The 20,681-nt window shown below is 38.7% G+C and overlaps 1 protein-coding gene across 1 annotated transcript in view; it reads right to left on the bottom strand.

Moving 5' to 3' along the window:
* LRP1B (LDL receptor related protein 1B) overlaps positions 1-20,681 on the bottom strand; it is a 1,835,261-nt gene that overhangs the window by 79,655 nt on the left and 1,734,925 nt on the right. Inside the window, exon 84 of the mRNA XM_055574440.1 lies at positions 8,201-8,362. Within this exon, the coding sequence (XP_055430415.1) occupies positions 8,201-8,362 (162 nt within the window). The remainder of the gene's footprint in view (positions 1-8,200; positions 8,363-20,681) is intronic.

Here is a 20,681-nt window from a genome sequence, read left to right as displayed (position 1 = left end):
AGTCACAAACCAACCACAGATGTACAGATCAATACTAGTAAAAATATAAACTGCTGTAATCCCCACCTTTCGGGGCACTTCACCTCCTCTCAGTGTCTATGCTGAAAGCTTTGTATCTCTATCCTTTAAAAACAAACTCTGCCTGTGTGAGTGTTTGTGAGTTTGCGAAGTTCATTCTTTGGCTCTGAGAACAGAACTCAGTTTCCCACTTCAATTGTACTCTGATTAAATGTAGCTTTTGTGCATTAAATGGATTATTCTTTTATAAACTTGCCTCCAAACTGCTCTCATTTACTTGTGTATGATTATGTATCAATATTTGTTTATTAAACAAACATTACTGTTGGGTGTGGCCTAAAATAAGTGACCCCAGACAAGTAAAAATGAACAGAGCTAAAAAGAAAAATAAAGGAACAGTCTTGAAAATTTAGAAGAGAGAGAGATTAGTTCAACTTGAGGGTGGTTATGAACAACTTCAAAAAAGAAATGATTTTTGAGCGGGACAAAAAGTGATAGATAGGATTTAGCATTGAGAGATGAGGTGAGGAGAAATTGCATTTCAAAGGATGAGAAAGTCAGCATGAGAAAGTGACAAAGCCAGGGAAGCTGACCCATGGAGAAGAATAATCCATGTGGTTTTACTTGAATAAAGGAGAGGGTACAAAAACAGCTTGGATAGTAGGTAGGGTTTGTGTTATGTAGGATCTTAGTTGGCATTGCTTGAACATCATTCAGCGTGCTCAGAATGTGCTTGGGTCCTATGCAGAGGAGATAAGTCCCCTTGGCTGGTTGGAAGACCCCTGACACTAACAGGCCATGAGAATTACTGCTCTTAAGGAGAGCATGCATATCGGCTTACCCCCAGGAAAGAGCGGAAAGGGCAGATTGAAGCCTCCTGGCTGCTGGCTGGCTTTGTTACTGCCTCTGTGCACGCTCCAGGCCTGCGTGCTGCAAGTCACAGGGCAGAACTGGATCTGAGGCTGTCACAACTGGGGAGAAAACTCAACTATAGGAACAGAGGTGACAGGTCCCAGATCAGAGCCCAGATGGGGCAGCCATGGCCACTGTTGAAGCTTACTCAAGTGGTGCATCAGAAGCCGCCCAGGTCTCTAAGAGTGACTACTCCTCCACTGCCCATATCCCACATATGCAGAGAGTCCATGCAGATCCTATCTGCCCTGCAGTGCAATTCTACAATAGGCCAGGGACAATGGAGGCAATGGGGAGTATGAAATGAAAATATCTCCTGCCATATCAACAAATGAGAAATGTCACAGCTATCAGCATTCCCTGGCCTCCAAATGTGAATGAGGGCTCCCAAAATCGCGATCCAGCAGATGCCACCACCCACCATGGTGATTGCTGATGAGCTGGGGGAATGCAAGAAGCAGTCATCTGCCACTCCTTAAGGTAAACAAGGAGACAGGATTTGGCCCCAGATATCTGAGATGCATATGAAAGGAATGAATTCAATGAGTGCAGAGGCTTGCCTCTTCCCATACACGCAATGTTAAATTTCTTAATTTGATATTTGATCTTTGATGTTCAGACTGCCTGCTCCCTTTGTTGTAAACTTGAATATAGCCTGACTCCCCATCCCACTTCCTTGGGGCAGTTTTCTCAGAGCTACTGAGATGCTGTCTCTTGGGTTCAGAGTCCTAAATATTCCCGCCAAATAAAATAACTCTCTATTTTCAGATTATGACTATATATTTTAGTTTTCAGGAATGATTGGCTGTCAGGGACAAATGCAACTCATACCCAAGGCTGCATCTGAGCCCAATAAGGGAAATAACTGCTGATACCTCAGGTAGAGCATTAGAGACAGCTCAAACCTCTGTCTGAGACATGAACTGAGAGCCTATGTTTGACCCTCATGCTTTGAGGCTACCTGACTCTGGGGACAGGGTCCCAGTCCAACAAGAGGGGGAAAACACACATGTAAATAAAATTGAGGTACCTTGGGGATGAGCCTCCTAGCTTTTGCTTCAGCACCTTGGGATTGGATCTGATCCCTGATAGGGCCAATATGTCCACTGATCAAGGGAAAGACTTGCCTCACACTCAGCTTCAGGTGAAGCCCCTCCATCTCTAGTCTGAGCCCCTACTAAGGTGATAGCCACCAGCAGAACCTGAGGAAAGACATGACTTGCATACAAGACAAATCCTGCTCTCCCACCAAAGACACTGAGCACACACAGCATGTACAGGAATGTTTCCACATAAGAATGCCCTCAAGAAGGCATCTGTTTCACATAACTCACAGAGGAAGAGAAAGTTAAGCAAAATGAAAAAGGAAGGAACTATTCTCAATTGAAAGAACAAGAGAAAAATCCTGAAAAAACTAACGAGACAGAAATAAACAGTTTACCAGATGAATAATTCAAAGTATTAGTAATAAGAATGTTAACTGAATAAGGAAAATAATAGATGAATACAGTAAAAAATTTCACAAGGAATACAAAAGTATATAAAAAATCCAATCAGAAATGAACAATTCAATAATGGAAATAAAAATGCAGTAGAAGAAATGAATAGTAGAGTAAGTAACAGAAAAGAATATAAGTTCTCTGGAAATAGAATATTGGACATCACACAGTCAAAACAGCAAAAAGAAAAATACATTTAAAAAAAAGAAAACAGTTTAAGAGATCTCTGTGATAAGGTTAAGCACACCAACATCTGCATTATACGGATTCCAGAAGGAGAAGAGTGAAAATGATTGAAAATGTATTAAAGGAAATTATGGCTGAAAACCTACAAAACCTGAAGAAGGAAACAGATATCTAGATATAGGAAGCACAGGGTCCCAAATAAGATGAACCCAAACAGACCTACACTAAGACATATAATTCAGTGTCACAAGTTAAAGAGATAATTCTAAAGGCAGCAAGAGACAAACAGAGTCATATATCCTGAAATGCCCATAAAGCTATCAGAGAGGAAATTATAAAAATCAGAGGGTAAACAAATGAAATAGAGATAAAAATAAGAAACCCAGTTGAAAAAAATCAGTGAAACCATGAACTGGCTTTTTGATAAATATGAACAAAATCAATAAACCTTTATCCAAGCTCACCAAGAAGAAAAGATAGAGGACTCAAAATCAGAAATGAAAGAGGAGGAATGACAACTGATAACACAAAGATAACAAAAAATCTTAAGAGAATATTACAGTTATATGCCAACAAATTGGACAATCTAGAATAAATGGACAATTTTTTAGAAACAAACCAGCTACCAAAATTTAATTAAGAAGAAACAGATAATTTGAAAGGAATGATCACTAGTAGTAAATCGAATTTATAATAATAAAAATTCTTAAAATTCCATGATCATATGTTCACAGGCCAGCCATATAAGGAAGAGGTAATACACATACCTCTCACATTTTTCCAAATAACTGAGGACTCACTGCTTCCACATTCATTTATGAGGTCATCATTACCTTAACATTAAAACCAGACACAGACAAGACCAAAAAATTAAATAAATAAATAAAAAGCCATGATCTTCGATGAATGTTGATGCAAAAATCCTCAATAAAATATTAGCATGTCAAGATGGATTTATTCCAGAGGTACAAGCATTGTTCAATATTTGCAAATTGATCAATTTGGTATACCACAAAACTAAAGAAAAAAATTACATGATAATCTCAATTGACAAAGAAAAAGCACTGACAAAATTCAACATCCATTCATTATATAAAAAAAAAAACTCTCATCATAATGATGAGAGCGAATATCTCAACATAATAAAGGCCATGTATGTCAAAGCCACAATTAACATCACACTCAACAGTGAAAGCATTTCCTCTAAATTCAGGAACTGAAAATGACGCCTGCTTTCACAACTTTTATTTATCATACTATTAGAAGTTCTATCTATAGCAATTTTACAAGAAAAATAAATAAAAGATATCCAAATCAGAAGGGAAGGGGTAAAGCTGTCACTGCAGACGACATGATACTCTATGTAGGCAATCCGAAAGCCTTCACCCAAAACCATTAGAACTAATAAAGGACACAGATTAATATACAGAAATCTGTTGCTTTTCTATACACTAACAATGTAATATCAAAGAGCAAACAAATAAAACCTGTTTACAATCACATCAAAAGAATAAAATATTTAAAAATAAACATAACTAAGGAGGTGAAAGGCCTATATTTTGAAAACTAAAACATTGTTTAAGGAAACAGAAGATGACATAAGAAATGGAAAGACATCCATGCTCTTGGATTGGAATAATTAATATTGTTAGAACAGCCAGACTTCTCAAAGCTATTTACAGATATAATGCAATATCTATCAAAATACCTACCATATTTATCATAGAACTAGAACAAATAATTCTAACATTTATCAGTCAGTTCAGTTGCTCAGTTGTGTCTGACTCTTTGTGACCCCATGGACCTCAGCATGCCAGGCATCCCTATCCATCACCAACTCCCAGAGCCTGCTCAACCTCCTGTCCTTCCTTCGAGTCAGTGATGCCATCCAACCATCTCATCCTCTGTCGTCCCCTTGTCCTTCAGCCTTCAATCTTCCCCAGCATCAGGGTCTTTTCCAATGAGTTAGTTCTTTGCATCAGGTGGCCCAAATATTAGAGTTTCAGCATCAACCCTTCCAATGAATACTCAGGACTGATTTCCTTTAGGATGGACTGATTTGATCTCCTTAACATTTATACAGGACCACAAATGAACCCAAATGACCGAAGCAATCCTGATTGGGGAAGGCATGGAGCAACAAGGCTGGAGATATAATCTTTACAGTCTTCAGACTATATTTAAAACTACAGTAATCAAAACAGTGCAGTATTGGCACAATGGCACAAAAATCAATGGAAAAGAAAGGAGGGCCCAGAAATAATCCCAAGCATTTACAGTTAATTTACCATAAATGAGGCGAGAACATACATGGAGAAAACACAGTCTCTTCAACAAGTAGTGGTGAAAATGCTGCATTGCTACATGAAAAACAACGAAATTAGAACACTGTCACATACCACATGTAAAAATAAACTCAAAATGGTTTAAAGATCTAAATATAAAGCCTGAAACCATAGGACTAATCTTTGACCTAAATTGTATGAATGTTTTTTGGATCTGTCCTAAGGCAAATTAAAAACAAACAAACAAAAAATAAAACAAAATAAACAAATGGGACCTAATTAAACTTAAAAGCTTCTGCAAAACAGAGGAAACCACTGACAAAATGAAAAGACAACCTACTGAAGGGAGAAAATGTTTGCAAATGATATGATCAGTTAGGAGTTTATGTTGAACATATATAAATGCTCATACACTCAATGTTAAAAAATCAAACAACCTGATTGAAAAATGAGCTGAAGATCTGAAAAGAAATTTTTCCAAAAAGACATACAGAAGGCTAACACAAAAAGATGCTGATCACCACTAAGTACTAGAGAAATGTGTGTCAAGACAATGGGTTATTACCTCACACCTGTCAGAATAACTATCACCAAAAAGTCTACAAATAGCAAAAGTTGGCAAAGACATGGAGAAAAAGGAACCTTCCTACACTGTTGGTGAGAACGTAAATTGGTGCAGCCACAATGGAAAACAGTGTGAAGTTTCCTCCAAAAACTAAAATTAGTACTGCCATATGATCCAGCAATTCTAGACTGGGTATATATCTAGAAAAAAAAGATACAAGCGTTAATTTGAAAATATATATGCACCCAAATGTCCACCGCAGCACTATTTATAACAGACAACATATGGAATCAATCCAAGTGTCCATCAATAGAAGAATAAAGAAATGTATATATACAGTGGAATGCTAGACAAGAAAAACAATGAAATTCTGCCATTTGCAGCAATATGGATGAACCTAGAGAATATTACTTTTAGTGATGTAAGACAGAGAAGGACAAATACTGTATGATATAATTTGTATGTAGAATCTAAAGAATAAAACAAATAAATGCATATAACAAACAGACTCATGGATATAGAAAACAAACTAGTAGTTACCAGTGAGGACAGGAAAGGGGGAAGGGGCATGATAGGGGTCTGAGATTAAGAGATATAAAGCTACTATGTATAAAATACACAAGCAACAAGGATATCTTATACAGCACAGGGAGTTATAGTCATTATTTTGTAATAAATTTTAATGGCACATAATCTAAAAATTACTGAATCATGCTGTACATGTGAAATTAATATAATATTATAGAACAACTATGTTTTAATTAGAAAAACAAACAATGAGCAGAGAAGTAAAGTTGTATCCAGAAAGGAATGTGAGCACAAAGGAATTTTTAAAGAAAGGATTAGGCAGTGAAAAAATATTGATAAAGCAAAAGAAAGAGGGACAGTTGTATAAGATGTGTCTATGAGTACTGGTTCAAAATTGGGTAAGGAGTATGCCAAGGCTGTACATAGTCATCATGCTTATGTAACTTGTATGCAGAGTACATCATGAGAAATGCTGGACTGGGTGAATCACAAGCTGGAATCAAGATTGCTTGGAGAAATATCAACAATCTCAGATATGCAGATGATACCTAATGGCAGAAAGTGAAAGAGTGGTGGCTCTTGATGAGGGTGGAAGAGGAGAGTCAAAAAGCTGGCTTAAAACACAACATTCCAAAAACTAAGATGATAGCATCTGGTCCTATCACTTCATGGCAAATATATGGGGAAAAAGTTGAAATAGTAACAGATTTTATTTTCTTGGGCTCCAAAATTACTGCAGACAGTAACTGCAGCCATGAAATTAAAAGACACTTGCTCCTTGGGAAAAAAAGCTATGACAAACCTAGATAGCATACTAAAATGCAGAGACATCACTTCACTGACAAAAGTCTGTTTAGTCAAAGCTATGTTTTTTACCAGTAGTCATGTATGGATGTGAGAGTTGAACCACACAGAAGGCTGAGTGCCAAAGAACTGATGCCTTCAAATTGTGGTGCTGGAGAAGACTCTCGAGAATCCTTTGGGCAACAAGGAGATCAAACCTGTCAATCTTAAAGGAAATTAACCCTGAATATTCATTAGAAGAACTGATGTTGAGCTGAAACTCCAATTCTTTGACCACCTGATGTGAAGATTCAACTCATTGGAAAACACCCTGATGCTGGGAAAGATTGAGGGCTGGAGGAGAAGGGGGTGACAGGATGAGATGTTTGGATGGCATCATTGAATCAATGGACATGAGTGAGCAAACTGTGGGAGACAGTGAAGGACAGGGAAGCCTGATGTGCTGTAGTCCATGGGGTCGCAAAGAGTTGGTCATGACTTAGTCACTAAACAACAATGAATAGTTAAGGGGCATCTAAGGTAGGAATGGACAGGATAGCATTAGACACAGTAGGGGCCCCTAGTCATAAGAAAGAAGACAGAAGGTGTAGCATAGGACAAAGTAGTTTGAGGGATATGATGGTGGGAGCTTGGGGCCATTTTGTGTGTGTCTCTGTATGTGCGTTCAGTCACTTAGTTGTGTAAGACTCTTTGTGATGCCGTGGACTGTAGCCCGTCAGGTTCCTCTGTCCATGGAATTTTCCAGGCAAGAATACTGCAGCAGTTTGCCATTTCCTACTCCAGGAGATCTTCCCAACTCAGGGATCAAACCCATACTCTTGAGTCTCCTGCATTGGCAGAAGGATTCTTTACCACTGCACCACCTAAGCAATGAAATAGGAAGGAAGCTCCTAGGCTGGGAATAAAGTTAGGGCACAGGTATTGGGGGTTTGAAAGGAAAAGAGAAGATGTGACATAAACATCTAGAAGGGTGAATGGATTCATGAAATACAGTAGAAACCATAGTAAGTGCCCATATGACATTAGTGACAAAAATTCCAGTTAGAGCAGTCTACTTTTTTTTTTTTTTTTTTCCAGTTGCATTCAGCAGTAGGGTGCCAGTTCAGGAGAGATAAGAATTGGATTTAGCAATGGTTATGGTTTACTAGGAAAGCAAAAGAGTGGGAAGGACGGAGCAAATAATTATAATGATGGACCGTGGAATCTAAGCTAAAAAAAGAAGAAACGGAATCTTTAAAATAAGAGATGGGAGAGGAATAACGAAAAGAATGACTGTATTTGGGGTGATGGGGGTGGGGGGGACCTGAAAATTAGGGGGTGGCTGAAATCGAGGTGATGAGATGACTTAAAGAACACCTTACAGCATGTTGTCATACTGCCTCACGGGTGTTGTTTTTACTTACAGTACTGACATCTGTCTCCCGTGTGTTCAGGCTGGCAGTGGCAATAAGGCTGGTTCCCAGCAGTCACACTGCAGGTCCCTCCGTTTTGACAAAAGTCCTCACAGACTGTCTTACCACAGTTTGGTCCAGTGAACCCCAGTGCACAGCTGCACGTTGGTCTCCCTATTGAAAAAAATAATAATAATGAAAAAAAAATGAGTTGACAGAATTGTTTACTGACATGGAATCCTTGCTAGGTAAGAATCAGTAAGTCAGTATTTTGGGCAAAATTTGTCTACTACTTATTCTGTGACTTTACACAGTAAAATGACCTCTTTGGCTCCTAGCTTTCCCATGTTCCAGCAAAGCCTAGATTAGAAGATAACTCAAGTTCATATCAGGTAAAATGATCAGAGCTCATTTTATGAATAATTCTATATGCATACGTGTATTTTATGCTTTGAAGTGCTTATCTTATTCTTTTGTACTTCTCATGTCCATTTTACTTTTAAAAAAAAAATTAAACTTTTTATTTTGTATTGGGGTATAGCCAAACAATGTTGTGGTATAGTTTCAGATGAACAGTGAAGGAACTCAGCCATATATATACATGCATCCATTCTCCCCCAAACTCCTCTCCTATCCAGGTGAGCACACAACATTGAGCAGAGTTATACCATACCATAGGTCCTTGTTGTTATACCATAGGTGCTTGTTTATACATTTCAAATATAGCAGTGTGTAATGACCTTCCCAAAGTCCCTAACTATCCCTTTCCCCCAGCAACCATAAGTTCATTTTCTAAGTCTGTGAGTCTCTGTTTTGTAAATAAGTTCATTTGTATAATGTCATTTTGCTTTTTAAATTGTTTTTGTCCTACTTATGTGGTAATGCAGATTCTTTTGGCCATTAAAATATAAAATAGAGGCAATCATATTTCCCAGTGTTCGATCATAATGTACTAATCACTGCTATATCTACATAAAATATGAGCTTATTATAAAGAAATATTTTAATAAATTTAAAGTGGCCATATCATCTATAATAAGATTTATGAACATTAGTTATTTTATTTGATATAATAAATACATATATTGGCTCAGACAGTAAAGCATCTGCCTGCAATGCAGGATACCTGGGTTCAATCCCTGGGTTGGGAAGATCACTTGGAGAAGGAAATGGCACCCCACTCCAATACTCATGCCTGGAAAATCCCATGGACGAAGGAGCCTGGTAGGCTACAGTCCATGGGGTCGCTAAGAGTCAGACACGACTGAGCGACTTCACTTTCACTTTCACCTTTAGTTTATAAGCACTTACCGAACCCTATTTTATTTCATTTTATATCTTTATTCATAGTTAAAGACTATCATTTGCAGTCTACTAAGATAAGTTAAGAAATCTAACGTTAACAGCACACACTAGCAAATCTGACAGACCTTCTTTGGATATCTTACTTTATTTGTTCTATGGGAACTTACATCATAAATGAAAGGTGAATAGTCCTTTCAAGTGTTTAGAGCATAACACAATTAACTGCTACAGCAAGAAAGTCTCTCTAAATGCCTGGACTGTCAAGAACTGAGTAGAAAATGAAGTCCAGGGCTAGCTCTATAGGAGAGGTGAAGGAAAACAAAGCGAAATGAAAGTCTGCTATTTGTAATGGGGCCAGAACAAAGTTTAGAGGCTGTAAAAATATTAACACACAACATAAAAGGGAATAAAAAGGAAATTCAATTATAGATCTCAAATAACTATGATTCAGAAAATGTCATTCCATTGTCTAGTATCAGAGAATATCCAACCATCTCCTCTTTCACCATTATAGACAAGCAACATAATTAAAATGGTCAGTAAAATGCATGAAGACAAGGGCTAAGTGTGAAAACTGATAACAGTTTTTTTTTTTTTTTTGCTGTTGCCATAGATTCTATATTGAAGGACAATTCTACATATATATATATATATATATATATATATATATATATATATATATTTGAAAACCATTATTCTTAAAATGAATAAAATAAAATGAATGAAAGTCCACATTTGGACTTTTAATTGAAGGTCCACAATTTATTTATTTTACTTTTGAAAGACTCTACACATTTAAAAATGCTAGAAGGTATTGCTTCTTAATGAAGAAAGTTATATACATTTTTACAGTGGATACCATTGCTTTAAAACTTATTTACACGTTTTTAGTTTGGTGGCAAATAAATGCCTATTAAAAGGTTGAGAATCAAGGTAAATGATATATATAATAAAGCTGAGCAACCTCCTATTTATTTATTGCCAGAAAACAGTTTTAAAAATTTTAGCCAAATATTTTCTTGTAAAAATTGTGAATTTTCCAGCTGTTGCTTACATACAGACAAACTATCTTCATTGGAACAATGGTGGGTAAAAAGTAAGAGACACAAACAAGAGAATAAATAGTGGTAGAAGATGAAGAGGGCAGAGGATTGTTAGAACACGATCACTAAGGAAAATGAAAGACTTGAATAAAAGAGGTAATAACTCTACATCAACAGGGACCAATGGATGACTTACAGAGAAGCAGAACATATACTCAGGAACACAAATAATCATGAGTTAAATGTGAAACAAACAGTACAGAAAGTATGTGAAAAGTCAAAGTCAAAGTGTTAGTTGCTCAGTCGTGTCTGACTCTTCGCAACCCCAAGGACCATAGCCCACCAGACCCCTCCATTCCTGGGATTTCCCAGGCATGAATACTGGAGTGGGTTGGCATTCCCTTCTCCAAGGGATCTTCCCAACCCAGGGATCAAACCTGGGTGTCCTGCATTGCATGTAGATTATTTACTGCCTGAGCCACCAGGGAAGCACAGAAAGTTAAGGAGAAATCAAAATGCATTAGAGCAATCAGAAAAAGTCCCATATGAAAATAGGACTTAGACATTGTAGATTTATGTTTTTCTAACTTTCTAGTTTTTTTTTTTTAACTGGGAGTGAAAAAAATATTGTAAAATGATAGAAGTTTGAAAGAAATAAACCCAATCTGCTAAGGCACTTGAAAATTCCTCTGTTACAGTTACTCAGAGAAATGACACCATGCTTTCATCTCATCTACAGCTGTTTTGAAACAAGGGCAGAGTGACCAGGTTGTCCCCCACCTAGCATATGCTTCACATCATTTAAAATCTACCTGACTTATTTTCAAAAAGCTCCTCTTCCTCTTCCCTTGAAGAGAAGATTTATTTTTGACAAGTATAAATCTTCATATTCAGGAGAATATTATCTAACTTGAAACAGTGTGGTGATATAGCAGATCTTTTGTTTGCTGCTGGGAAATGAACAATCTGTTGCAGAATTTTATAATGGGCTCCATCTAATATTTCCAAGAACTTCTCTGGGTACACCCTAACTAACTAGTTGCACTGGGTTCATTTTATAAAGATTTTTTTAGGTAGCTGAATTAGATTTTGACATTTGAAAAGGAAACAGTACTGTTACAATGACTAAGGTATCAATAGAGATTTATAGCAGTGATACATGGGGAGTTGGGGGGTTGACAGCCTGCTTTGAAACTTATTTTCAATCAGAAAGAGCAAAGAACTAAATAGACATTTCTCCAAAGAAGACATACAGATGGCTAACAAACACATGAAAAGATGCTCAACATCACTCATTATCAGAGAAATGCAAATCAAAACCACTATGAAGTACCATTTCACACCAGTCAGAATGGCTGCGATCCAAAAGTCTACAAGTAATAAATGCTGGAGAGGGTGTGGAGAAAAGGGAACCCTCTTACACTGTTGGTGGGAATGCAAACTAGTACAGCCACTATGGAGAACAGTGTGGAGATTCCTTAAAAAACTGGAAATAGACCTGCCTTATGATCCAGCAATCCCACTGCTGGGCATACACACTGAGGAAACCAGAAGGGAAAGAGACACAAGTACCCCAATGTTCATCGCAGCACTGTTTATAATAGCCAGGACGTGGAAGCAACCTAGATGTCCATCAGCAGATGAATGGATACGAAAGCTGTGGTACATATACACAATGGAGTATTACTCAGCCATTAAAAAGAATACATTTGAATCAGTTCCAATGAGGTGGATGAAACTGGAGCCTATTCTACAGAGTGAAGTAAGCCAGAAAGAAAAACACCAATACAGTATACTAACGCATATATATGGAATTTAGAAAGATGGTAACAATAACCCTGTATACGAGACAGCAAAAGAGACACTGATGTATAGAACAGTGTTATGGACTCTGTGGGAGAGGGAGAGGGTGGGAAGATTTGGGAGAATGGCATTGAAACATGTAAAATATCATGTATGAAACGAGTTGCCAGTCCAGGTTCGATGCACGATACTGGATGCTTGGGGCTGGTGCACTGGGACGACCCAGAGGGATGGAATGGGGAGGGAGGAGGGAGGAGGGTTCAGGATGGGGAACACATGTATACCTGTGGCGGATTCATTTTGATATTTGGCAAATCTAATACAATTATGTAAAGTTTAAAAAATAAAATTAAAAAAAAAAAGAATTTTCCACAGTTTGTTGTGATTCACACAGTCAAAGGCTTTGGCATAGACAATAAAGCAGAAGTAGATGTTTTTCATGAACTCTTTTGCTTTTTCGATGATCCAATGGACACTGGGTTCAGGATGGGGAACACATGTATACCTGTGGTGGATTCATTTTGATATTTGGCAAAACTAATACAGTTATGTAAAGTTTAAAAATAAAATAAAATTAAAAAAAAAAAAAAAAAGAAAGAGCAACAACTGACCTGAGGAAGAAGTGGGAGGAAGAGCTTCCTGGCTCTAATCAGACTAGTTTCTACAGCATTCTTAGCTCAGACTTTAATTGTGTATGCTGTCAGACTGCCTGGATTCATAGACTATCTGTGCCAGTCACTGGTGTGGAACCATGGGCAAATATCAGCTCTGTTTATTTCCTCATGTGTAATGGGGCTAATTACAGTACCTGCTTCATGAGGTTGCTGTGCAGAATCAAAGAGAAAAAGTGAGAAATACTTCTGTGCCAGGTACATAAGGCACTCAGTTGCATTTTAGCTCTGAATATTGTTATTCCTTCTGACATTCACTGCTTACAGGTATGACTTACTCAGTGGCCCCATCTACAAAGACACTGTAACATTTTAGCAAAATCATTCTGAAATTTTCCTTAGATTACACACTGTGTCTCCATTATTCATTTCAGATGCAATTAAATGTGAATATCTTTGTATGGCAGTGATGGGGTAAAACAGGAATTCCACACCAACTTTATCTCACACTCTACATTTTTCAAACATTGATGAATGAGTCCTCTCTTTTTTCCTTCCAAACATGTTTAATCCTACCCATTGAAAGAAAGAACACACACACACACAGCACAAACAAAAGCAAACTTAATACTTGTATATTGGTACACTCTTGAGCTTTTCTCAAAAGAACCTACACTTATTGCTTCCAACTCTACCAATATATGACAAATAAAATCTTCAATCATAAAGTCACTCCAATCCTTTAATTGGTTTGTAGTTTTATTTTTTAATACACTTAACCTGTTGCATCTCTTTGTTCTCGCTGAAGAGAGGCCAGATCTCTCAATATCTAAGTGTTTCTTATACAATCATTTCTGATTCCTTCTTGGTAAGAAAGGGTTAGGAATGGAAAAGTTAATGTTGGTGTTGTCTTTATTGTATATTGATGTACCCTTGCAAAGCTACCCTTTAATCTCTTGATTGCCAAATCCACTGATTGCTTCTCAATCATCCTCCTCCTCAAATTTTCTCCATAATTTTACATTTATTAATACCTACACTTGAAAATTTTCTCTCTACTTGGCTTCTAAGACACTAGCATTGTTGATTTCTCTCTATATATATTTCTGACTGCTCTTTAATAATTGCATTTATGTTCTCTTCCTGTCTAACAAAAAATATTTGTCGAAGCCTCTTTCTGGTGATATTACTCAGTTTAACAGCTGGGATAATCATCTCTCTATCTGAATGTCTTGGTCTTGATTTTCTACCTTTGGGTTCATTCTCTTTAAATTTCCAAGACCTCCATTTTCACTCTGTTTTATGTCCCTGCAAAGTTATCCCTAGTTGTTCAATAGGTTAATCTATTCCTCCCATGACTCGGTAAGAGAGAAAATTCTTCTTACAAACATTGTCCTCAGTGGCACACACATGATTTCACTAGACTAGAGGCTTTACCAGTGCCACATTCAGGTCCATACTATGTTAACAAAGTGTCTTTCTAGATGTACACATACAATACCTAGATGTTAATGTAGTTGCACTGGTCTTCCCTGGTAGCTCAGTAGTAAAGAATCTGCCTGCCAATGCAGGACATGCAGGTTTGATCTCTGGATCAGGAAGGTCCCCTGGAGAAGGAAACAGCAACCCACTCCAGTATTCTTGCATGGGAAACCCCATGGAGAGAAGAGCCTGGCAGACTACAGTCCATGGGGTTGCAAAAGTCAGACATGACTTGGTGACTAAACGACAACAATAACAATGTAGTTATGCTGATCTGTTTATAAATAAATGAAAGCTTATACATTTCTAGAGGATTTTTTTCTGATGTGGACCATTTTTAGTCTTTATTGAGTTTGTTACTTCTGTTTTATGTTTCAGTTTTTTGTCCATAAGGCGTGTGGGATTCTAGCTTTTCGACCAGGGATCAAAGCAGCACCCCCTGCATTGGAAGGTGAAGTCTTAATTACCGACCACCAGGGAAGTGCCTAGTTGTTTATATCTTAAAACTGCTGCACCAACATTTCATACAACATAAATTAATAATAAAATAGAAATAGAACTAGGTACCAGTAATAACTGATGTCAAATATGGTAAAGACAGAACTACAACCACTATCAGTTCAGTTCAGTCCAGTTCAGTCGCTCATTCGTGTCCGACTCTTTGCGACCCCATGAATCGCAGCACACCAGGCCTCCCTGTCCATCACCAACTCCCAGAGTTCACTCAGACTCACGACCATCGAGTCAGTGATGCCATCCAGCCATCTCATCCTCTGTCGTCCCCTTCTTCTCCTGCCCCCAATCCCTCCCAGCATCAGCGTCTTTTCCAATGAGTCAACTCTTCACATGAGGTGGCCAAAGTACTGGAGTTTCAGCTTCAGCATCATTCCTTCCAAAGAAATCCCAGGGCTGATCTCCTTCAGAATAGACTGGTTGGATCTCCTTGCAGTCCAAGGGACTCTCAAGAGTCTTCTCCAACACCACAGTTCAAAAGCATCAATTCTTCGGCATTCAGCCTTCTTCACAGTCCAAATTTCACATTGATACATGACCACAGGAAAAACCATAGACTTGACTAGACGGACCTTTGTTGGCAAAGTGATGTCTCTGTTTTTGAATATGCTATCTAGGTTGGTCATAACTTTCCTCACAAGGAGTAAGCGTTTTTAATTTCATGGCTGCAGTCACCATCTGCAGTGATTTTGGAGCCCCCAAAAATAAAGTCTGACACTGTTTCCACTGTTTCCCCATTTATTTCCCATGAAGTGATGGGACCGGATGCCATAATCTTCGTTTTCTGAATGTTGAGCTTTAAGCCAACTTTTTCACTCTCCACTTTCACTTTTATCAAGAGGCTTTTGAGTTCCTCTTCACTTTCTGCCATAAGGGTGCTATCATCTGCATATCTGGGGTTATTGATATTTCTCCCGGCAATCTTGATTCCAGCTTGTGTTTCTTCCAGCCCAGCGTTTCTCATGATGTACTCTCCATAGAAGTTAAGTAAGCAGGTTACAATATACGGCCCTAACGTACTCCTTTTCCTATTTGGAACCAGTCTGTTGTTCCATGTCCAGTTCTAACTGTTGCTTCCTGACCTGCATACAAATTTCTCAAGAGGCAGGTCAGGTGGTCTGGTATTCCCATCTCTTTCAGAATTTTCCACAGTTTATTGTGATCCATACAGTTAAAGGCCTTGGTATAGTCAGTAAAGCAGAAATAGATGTTTTTCTGGAACTCTCTTGCTTTTTCCAAGATCCAGCAGATTTTGCCAATTTGATCTCTGGTTCCTCTGCCTTTTCTAAAACCAGCTTGAACAACTGGAAGCTCATGGTTCACGTATCGCTGAAGCCTGGCTTGGAGAATTTTGAGCATTACTTTACTAGTGTGTGAGATGAGTGCCATTGTGTGGTACTTTGAGCATTCTTTGGCATTGCCTTTCTTTGGGATTGGAATGAAAACTGACCTTTTCCAGGTCTGTGGCTAGTGCTGAATTTCCATATTTGTTGGCATATTGAGTGCAGCGCTTTCACAGCATCATCTTTCAGGATTTGAAATAGCTCATCTGGAATTCCATCACCTCCACTAGCTTTATTCGTAGTGATGCTTTCTAAGGCCTGCTTGACTTCACATTCCAGGATGTCTGGCTCTAGGTGAGTGATCACACAATCATAATTATCTGGGTCATGAAGATGTTTTTTGTACAGTTCTTCTGTGTATTCCTGCCACCTCTTCTTAATATCTTCTGCTTTTGTTAAGTCCATACCATTTCTGTCCTTTATTGAACACATCTTTGCATGAAATGTTCCCTTGGTATCTCTAATTTTCTTGAAGAGATCTCTAGTCTTTCCCATTCTGTTTTCCTCTATTTCTTTGCACTGATCACTGAAGAAGGCTTTCTTATCTCTTCTTGCTATTCTTTGGAACTCTGCATTCGGATGCTTATATCTTTTCTTTTGTCCTTTGCTTTTAGCTTCTCTTCTTTTCACAGCTATTTGCAAGTCCTTCTTAGACAGCCATTTTGCTTTTCTGCATTTCTTTTCCATGGGGATGGTCTTGCTCTCTGTCTCCTGTACAATATCACAGACCTCCATTCATAGTTCATCAGGCACTCTATCAGATCTAGTCCCTTAAATCTATTTCTCACTTCCACTGTATAATCATAAAGGATTTGATTTAGGTCATACCTGAATGGTCTAGTGGTTTTCCCTACTTTCTTCAATTTCAGCCTGAATTTGGCAATAAGGAGTTCATGATCTGAGCCACAGTCAGTTTCCAGTCTTCTTTTTGCTGACTGTATAGAGCTTCTCCGTCTTTGGCTGCAAAGAATACAATCAATCTGATTTTGGTGTCAACCACCTAGTGATGTCTATGTGTAGAGTCTTTTCTTGTGTTGTTGGAAGAGGGTGTTTGCTATGACCAGTGCATTTTCTTGGCAAAACTCTATTAGTCTTTGCCCTGCTTCATTCCGTATTCCAAGGCCAAATTTGCCTGTTACTCCAGGTGTTTCTTGACTTCCTACTTTTGCTTTCCAGTCCCCTATAATAAAGAGGACATCTTTTTTGGGTATTAGTCCTAAAAGGTCTTGTAGGTCTTCATAGAACCATTCAACGTCAGCTTCCTCAGCATTACTGGTTGGGGCATAGACTTGGATTACTGTGATATTGAATGGTTTGCCTTGGAAACGAACAGAGATCATTTTGTCGTTTTTGAGATTGCATCCAAGTACTGCATTTTGGACTCTTTTGTTGACCATGATGGCTACTCCATTTCTTCTAAGCGATTCCTGCCCACAGTAGTAGATATACAGAGCACAGCCGGGAGGAGCTACCCCACGTCTGAGGTCAGGAGCAGAAGCCGGGAGGACCCCATGCCCGAGGGGTGGCGGCCAAGAGGAGTTACCCTACATCCAAGGTCAGGGGCAGTGGCCAAGAGTACCAGGCTGCAATGGCGCAGGAAAGGCAAGAGGAGCTACCCCACGTCTGAGGTCAGGGGTGGCAGCTGGGAGGAGCGACCCCTCAACTGAGGCCAGAGGCAGCGGCCGGGAGGAACAACCCCACGTCCAAGGAGCTGTGGCTGTGCGGGCACAGGAGGGCCTAGAGGAGCTATTCCATGTTCAAGGTCAGGGGGGCGGTGGTGAGAAGATAACCCTTGTCCAAGGTAAGGAGCAGTGGCTGCACTTTGCTGGAGTAGCCATGAAGAGATACCCCACGTCCAAGGTAAGAGGAACCCAAGTAAGATGGTAAATGTGCAAGATGGCATCAGATGGCAGACACACTGAAACCATAATCACAGAAAACTAGTCAATCTAATCACACTAGGACCAAAGCCTTGTCTAACTCAGTGAAACTAAGCCATGCCCGTGGGGACACCCAAGACAGGTGGATCATGGTGGAGAGGGCTGACAGAATGTGGTCCACTGGAGAAGGGAATGGCAAACCACTTCAGTATTCTTGCCTTGAGAATCCCATGAACAGTATGAAAAGGCAAAATGATAGGATACTGAAAGAGGAACTCCCCAGGTCAGTAGGTGCCAAATATGCTACTGGAGATCAGTGGAGAAATAACTCCAGAAAGAATGAAGGGATGGAGCCAAAGCAAAAAGAATACCCAGCTGTGGATGTGACTGATGATAGAAGCAAGGTCCGATGCTATAAAGAGCAATATTGCATAGGAACCTGGAATGTCAGGTCCATGAATCAAGGCAAATTGGAAGTGGTCAAACAGGAGATGGCAAGAGTGAATGTCAACATTCTATGAATCAGCAAACTAAAATGGACTGGAATGGGTAAATTTAACTCAGATGACCATTATATCTACTACAACCACTATGCTGCTGGTGCTGCTGATGCTGCTGCTGCTGCTGCTACTAAGTCGCTTCAGTCGTGTCCGACTCTGTGCGGCCCCATAGATGGCAGCCCATCAGGCTCTAACGTCCCTGGAATTCTCCAGGCAAGAACACTGGAGCACTATAGTCAATGGTAAATATTATTAAGCAATATCCATCAGTACAACTAAATATGATAATGCTCAAAAGAAAAAATGGAAATACCTTGGAATTTCAGAGAGTTGTTTAAATTTAAATGTTCTTGCATGGCCCTTATATAGCAAAAATCACAGTCTCAATAAAAATGATTGATTCTAAAATATTTCCTAAGAATACAGTACAGTGTTAGTTGCTCAGTCATGTCTGACTCTGCGACCTTATGGACTGCCGCCCAACAGGCTCCTCTGTCCATGGAATTCTCCAGGTAAGTATATTGGAGTGGGTAGCCAATCCCTTCTCCAGGGTATCTTCCCAACCCTGGGACTGAACCCAAGTCTTCCACATTGCAGGCAGATTATTTACCATCTGTCACCAGGGAAGCCCTTTGTAAGAATATTTAATAGCAATTAAATAAATTTGGTATAAAGTTAAATTCCTTTTTTTTTAATGTCAGGTAGACCTAAGAAAGAAACCTTGTTAGATATTTATTAATTATGCAGCTTTGGAAAATTTAGATTTCCTCACTGGATCTCATTCTGCATCTCATTTTATAAAATGCGAGCAATGCCTACCATGTGCTGGTAAAACACTTGGCAAAATACCTGCCACATAACAAGTACTCAAAAATTGGTAAATTTATTATTAACAGTAATAGTAGTATTTGGTTTTGCCGTTACTATTAGTAGTATATTTGCCTTTGTTAAGAAACACCATACGGATTCCTGATGCACATTTTTCCATATTCATTCTTTTGAACAAAAAATGTCTACGGGTAATCTACCTGTAGATCTATATATATCAATTCAACATAGCAAATTTTAATATAATAACAACAATGAAATCTTTTCTATTATATGGATAAGTAATTACATAGGTTTTATGAAAATTTATTAGTAAAAGTGAAAGTGAAGTCGCTTAGTCGTGTCCGACTCTTAGCAACCCCATGGACTGCAGCCTACCAGGCTCCTCCGTCCATGGGATTTTCCAGGCAAGAGTACTGGAGTGGGGTGCCATTGCCTTCTCCGAAAAATTTATTAGTAATCCCTGTTAAATGACCATTGACTTTATATGACATGGTTATGACTTACATCTAGATAAATTAATCTTTAAATGTACACTATCTTTAATTATGTACTCACAGTAATTTGTTTGATATGAGCAGAGACAATGCTGATGATTTTCAGTGATCATAGATAATTTCTTAGGGAACTAACTCTGACATAATCTAGATTCTCAAAATTAGTTCTCTTATTTAATCACACTCGCTAGCTTACATCTAAAATATGCCACATGGAGTGTTTCAATTAAGTAAAACTACAATTTAGGAATTTACAAGAATCCTTGACATTTGAATTAATAATTCAGTTACAGGGGCCACTATAGTGGAGAAGGCAATGGCACCCCACTCCAGTACTCTTGCCTGGAAAATCCCATGTATGGAGGAGCCTGGTAGGCTGCAGTCCAGGGGGTCTCTGAGGGTCGGACATGACTAAGCGACTTCACTTTCACTTTTCATTTTCATGCATTGGAGAAGGAAGTGGCAACCCACTCCAGTGTTCTTGCCTGGAGAATCCCAGGGACGGGGGAGCCTGGTGGGCTGCCGTCTATGGGGTCGCACAGAGTCGGACACGACTGAAGCGACTTAGCAGCAGCAGCAGCCACTATAGTAAACATGACAATAAGTATGTTTGTAAAATTTTCAAAATGGTATACTTATTGAATGTATATTCAATATAGCATTACCACATACTTAGTAATTTTAGAGC

This window comes from Bubalus kerabau, chromosome 3, assembly GCF_029407905.1.
Source record: "Bubalus kerabau isolate K-KA32 ecotype Philippines breed swamp buffalo chromosome 3, PCC_UOA_SB_1v2, whole genome shotgun sequence".
Taxonomy (NCBI): domain Eukaryota; kingdom Metazoa; phylum Chordata; class Mammalia; order Artiodactyla; family Bovidae; genus Bubalus; species Bubalus kerabau.
Note: the sequence above shows the minus strand (reverse complement) of the source record. Positions and strands in the feature narration are given on the sequence as shown.